The sequence below is a fragment of the Branchiostoma belcheri genome, unplaced genomic scaffold, assembly GCF_001625305.1.
Source record: "Branchiostoma belcheri isolate BF01 breed outbred unplaced genomic scaffold, Haploidv18h27 scaffold226, whole genome shotgun sequence".
Lineage (NCBI taxonomy): Eukaryota > Metazoa > Chordata > Leptocardii > Amphioxiformes > Branchiostomatidae > Branchiostoma > Branchiostoma belcheri.
In genome coordinates, this window is record NW_017803780.1 from 183,768 (window position 1) to 188,687 (window position 4,920).

The following is a 4,920-nucleotide window of genomic DNA, read 5'->3' on the forward strand; positions in this document are numbered from 1 at the left end:
AACACACCAAAAAACAGATGTCAGCGTAGACAGAGGTGAATCTAGTTTTACGTGCGTCTTCGGTCAATCACCACTTGTCTCTTAAGAAGCCAAACTTGCGTATTTGAATGCTTCTTTCTTCTCTTTATTTCAGATTGTTTGGCGTTTCTCAATTCGGTCCTGTTCATCCTCACAAAAAAAGAGCAGACGTCACTATGTATCAAGTGCTTGAAAAGAAGCTTACAAGGTACATGTAGTCTGTTAGTTAAGCTCAAGTACAGAATATCAGCTCTATGAAAGAAAGTATGTACCCGTACGTGATGACCATAAGTGCCAGTGAGCAAACGGTCACTGAACTGCCTTTTTTTTCGCACAGTAAATTTTGAACTCGACCAACACGCGCGGCGGTAATCTGAATCTTGTCACTAGCGGTACTGCAGCGACCTCTGGCAGATTATATCAGAAATGCACCTAATTTCTGGCTAGGAGAAAGCTAATAATCACTCAGAATTATTTTTAAAAATGATCACATTTGTTAACATGCAGATGTCTTTATTCAAAGAAAAAAATCTACAAAACGATGATGCATTAACTGGGAAAACTGTTTGAACCCAGGCTCAAAGCTGTTATATATCTGGGACGTATTTGCATGATGTTGATGTGTTTTTGTGATGTACAAAATCTTCGTTATCACATGTTCCCAGTGCTACTAGGATGCACACAGTGTACAGTGCAACACACATGTATGTAAAAACAGAGCTTATGAATATTTCTAGATTATACATAATAAGTACGTCATAACAAGTTGTCTAAAAGTGTCAAAAGGGCCTGTTAGATTGTTTCTAATTCAAGCGTTCAAGGTATTTACCATCTCATAGATCAGATCATACATTTCACCCTGTCGCCCTTTTTGAAACTATTACCTTACTTATCCTTACTTCATTAGGAAATGGGTTCGCAGGATTTGGCTCACAGTTGCTAGATAATTCCTTTCACAATTGTCATACTCGGGGTGGTAAACGTGCAACCACTAAAGCTTCTTTCATCAATCAACACTGTGTTTAAAACGTCACATTCATGCCATTGCAACTAAGACACTTTTCTATGTATATACTCTATTCAAGAAACAAGCCACAAGCAGCACAAAAGAACTTTTCCACCACATTGATGGTTCTTACACCACAGGGCAAAGGTCACCATTTGCCGCAGGCGCAGAAGGCCAAATCAGCTGAAAACATAATTTTTTTTGTATGTGTGAATAAATGCTGGCATTTTCCAGCTGGGGAGTTTTTTATTATTCACTTCATCGGTCACCACAAAACAAGGCTCATGGGAGCCACTTAAGGCACTTATTTCTCTTTCTGTTTTGTTGAAAAAAAGGTCTTGTTTTGGCTGCCTGGTAGAGCTCTAAAATCAATACCAACTTCTTGTTTTTTGGTGGTGTAAAGGGGGTCAGACGTCATGCCCTCAGTGTTTGCATTTCTCGTAGTACATTCCACTGATCAAAAAGGGATGATATTTTTGTACCTAAAAAGACAATTCGGAGGTCTAGCCTGTCAATGTGAGTTTTCAACAGTTGAACACTCAAGTAGGTGATGTTTGACAGCTCAGTTCTTAGATGTTCACCATATATTCTGGAAATGGTGGTCTGCCCCCTACAGGAACCTTCCCCAGTAAAATCCCGAAATTTTCACACCTATACGGGTGGAATATTTGGCTGGATAAAAAGGCACAAATCCTACGACCACCACTAACACTATTAAAGGCTTCCTTTCCTTATGATTAATTATCACTATTTTGTTATAGAAAGTCTCTTGAGTAAAAAAAAAACGCTATTTCTTAAAGGATTTCCATGTTTGGATGATGCCCAATCTGTATTGCTGTAACAAACCTAATTGGAAATGTATTTTTTATCTGTCTCTCTCTCTGTCTCTCACTCCTCTCCCCTTCCCTCTCTCCCTCTATAAGACAATTTAAGAGCTATGAAATCCGAGAGAGGTCATTGCCTCCTCCCATCACACGATTTGTATTGTTGAAAATAGTTCCGACCACTTCGAAATGTTCAACTGTCACAACTACAATGTACATGTAAGCAGTGCTGACAAATCTGGACCTACTAATTTGAACTTTTTTAAAGGCAGCAACACTGGACAGGACGCCATCGATGGTCCAAGCAAACATGGGAATATGACATTGCTACTAAGTTATTGTTATTGGAAATATCTTGATAATGAGTGAAATTTTTGAATGACAAATCAATTGAGTACTTTTAGCTGTAAGCATCAGGTGGCAATACGACCTAATCACAATGATAATTTTGGAAGGAATGTTCAAAATCAACCCTGTGTTGACTTGAGAAAAATTTTGTTAAGGAATTTACAAAATGTCATTCAAAAACCTTGCTCAGATTATCATCAAAATGTAGATATGAATGATATCTTGAGTATTTTGTCCTTTGGACATTGTCATCATGTGTAACATTTATGGGTGACCTTTAAATGTATTAGTTTTTAGATTGTGGGTATTAAGATCTAGGGTGTGAACATACAGGTAAAGCAACTTTTCGTCTGGGAATCGTCATTATGATTCCACAAAGGTTGGTCGGCTTGGAAGACGAGTTGTGAAAATAAATCATTTAAACCACGAAAATATCAACATGAAAATGGTAGGGCTGGCTATTTGCAAAAGAAGGTCTTGCCCTTTGTCTCATTCCTCCTGGTACAGCCCCTCATCACAAGGCGTCATCCCAAAATGTTACCAAGATGTCATTACAAACTTCATACTAAAGAAAAACATCTTGGGTAGAATATGATCCTATTTAATAACATCATGAGCAAATTTTCTGGATGGTATGTAAATCAATCTATATTTTCAGCTCAGTTCGGATTTGAGAATCATCAAACTTCCTGATGTGTCTTGGGCACCAAAAACTGTCGCTGGTGAAAAAGTACAGTGGAGTGAGCATAAAACCAACAGGACGGTACCCAGGCAATGCTGTATCTACTATCTCTATCTTTGAAATATCACGTTTAGAAGTGACGGTTTTCATTCAATTGGAGTTGGTCATTCAAGAATGTGTATCTGGTTCGGCAAGAAATGTCTGGCCAAAGGTCAACCATCATCGAGGTACATCCAGAAATTTTGCTCAATGTTTCTAATTGTAATAAAACTCAAGAAAGAAAAAAAAAAACGTCTGGGGTATAATGATCTTAGCTAAAAAAACATCACGAGCAAACGTCTTGGATGGTCATTGGGTGTATCAATCTTTGAACGTGTTTGATTTTAAGTGGGATTTGCTTTTAAGTGTCAGTTTTAGGTGAAGGTCCACACTAATTCACAAGAATTGACAAAATCTTTTACAGATGGCAACTTTTTTTGGTGTGGCCCAAAGTAGGGTGTGTCAGGTTTCGGCACACATCATCTTGTAATACACCGGGCATACATTCCACGCTGTAAATGTGGTCCACAATCAAGAGACATTATGTGGTTTGAACGCTGCACCAAGGAGGACCTGGAAGCCCTGACCCCCAGTAAAAGGGCATGTGCGGAGTATTGGAGGGGGAGCAGAGTGTAGCATTGAATGGTGACCCGAGAAGAAGAAGATGTGGTTTGTGTCAGTATACTAACAATAATTTCAAATTGGTGGTATGATATTAATAAGATATTGTCATTTGTTTTTTGAAAGGAAAGCATGAAAATGTGGACCATCCAAAACGTTGCCTGAGATGCTCTTGACTGGTGACTGAAACTGGTGACTGTATCCAAAATTGAAGGCAAGGCGCAAACCACACATAGGCTACATCTTGACGTTAGGGGTGTTAACTGTAAACATGGCGTCAGCCTAGCTAGCCTGTGGTTTTCAGATCGCCTGCTCTACTCTCCGTCCTTCAGACCGTGGTAGGCCCACTCCCCCCGGCGGGAGCGCTTCTGCACGATGGCCGTGCCCAGCACGACAAGGGCGAGCGCCGCCAGGACACAGCCGGCAGCCAGCATGGCCCAGGGTGCACCGCGGCGTGCAGGGCCAGTCTCCTGGTCATCCACCAGGCGCACAGCGTGTTCGGCTGGGAAATAAAACATCGTTGCGTCAATAGAAGTGTATGGATTCCATTTCAATCTATTTCCGTCTTTTAATGCACACCCACCATGTGTAATGCTGACTATTATTCTGCCTACGTACACCCACCAATGCTGACTGTACTTCTCAGCAGCCTATAGCTAGTCGAGCGTAGACACTTTTTATTACAAGAAGAACAGTACGTGTCGACCTACGGAGAGAGTATCTACAATTACAGAATCTGATTTAGTCCCTACTTTGCCTTGTAATGTTTCTATAGCATGATAGAGAAAAGTACAGTGATATTTTGAAGGAAAATTAGTCTTATCAGTCATTCCGACTTAGTTGAACATGTCCATGTACCTTCTTTGTCATCATCCAGAACGATTGGTCCCTGGTAGATCATGTGACGTCCCCTCATGTCGACCTCTCCAGCAGCTCTTTTGCCCCTCCTGACACAGCCCTGGGGGAAAATAATATGTGTGGTGTCATTGAGACATCTTTTATCTTTTGAAATAGTAGCTAATATAGTCCGTACGTAAACCACCTTTTTAAATTTGCTTTCAATTTGTTGCCTGATACCTTCCACAGCAAATTGTCTACTTTGAAGCTGTCTGTTAACAGAGAGACGACACGTGTGTGGCGTTAAAGATAGTTATACTTGAGGTAAAAGGAGATCGACTAGAGAGACCGTAGAAGTATTCGAAGATTAGGAGTGAAAAAGTAGGAATAACAAGGGCTCGGGTACACTGACATGGACAGGGTATTATATATATATAATGAGCCATGATCAGGAACCAAAGCACCGGTAAGCCAGCCGGGCCAGTCATTGAAAAGTAATTTCACTTCATTTTCTACTTAGCCTATGAAACCCAAGCTCCGGGGGG

General features: G+C 40.5%; 1 protein-coding gene across 1 annotated transcript in view; it reads right to left on the reverse strand.

The window, feature by feature from the left end:
* Positions 1–577: 577 nt before the first annotated feature.
* LOC109470471 overlaps positions 578–4,920 on the reverse strand; it is a 12,169-nt gene continuing 7,826 nt past the window's right edge. Inside the window, exons 12-13 of the mRNA XM_019769434.1 lie at positions 4,397–4,496; positions 578–4,040 (exon numbers count right to left, since the gene is read on the reverse strand). Of these exons, the coding sequence (XP_019624993.1) occupies positions 3,853–4,040; positions 4,397–4,496 (288 nt within the window). The 3' untranslated portion in view covers positions 578–3,852. The remainder of the gene's footprint in view (positions 4,041–4,396; positions 4,497–4,920) is intronic.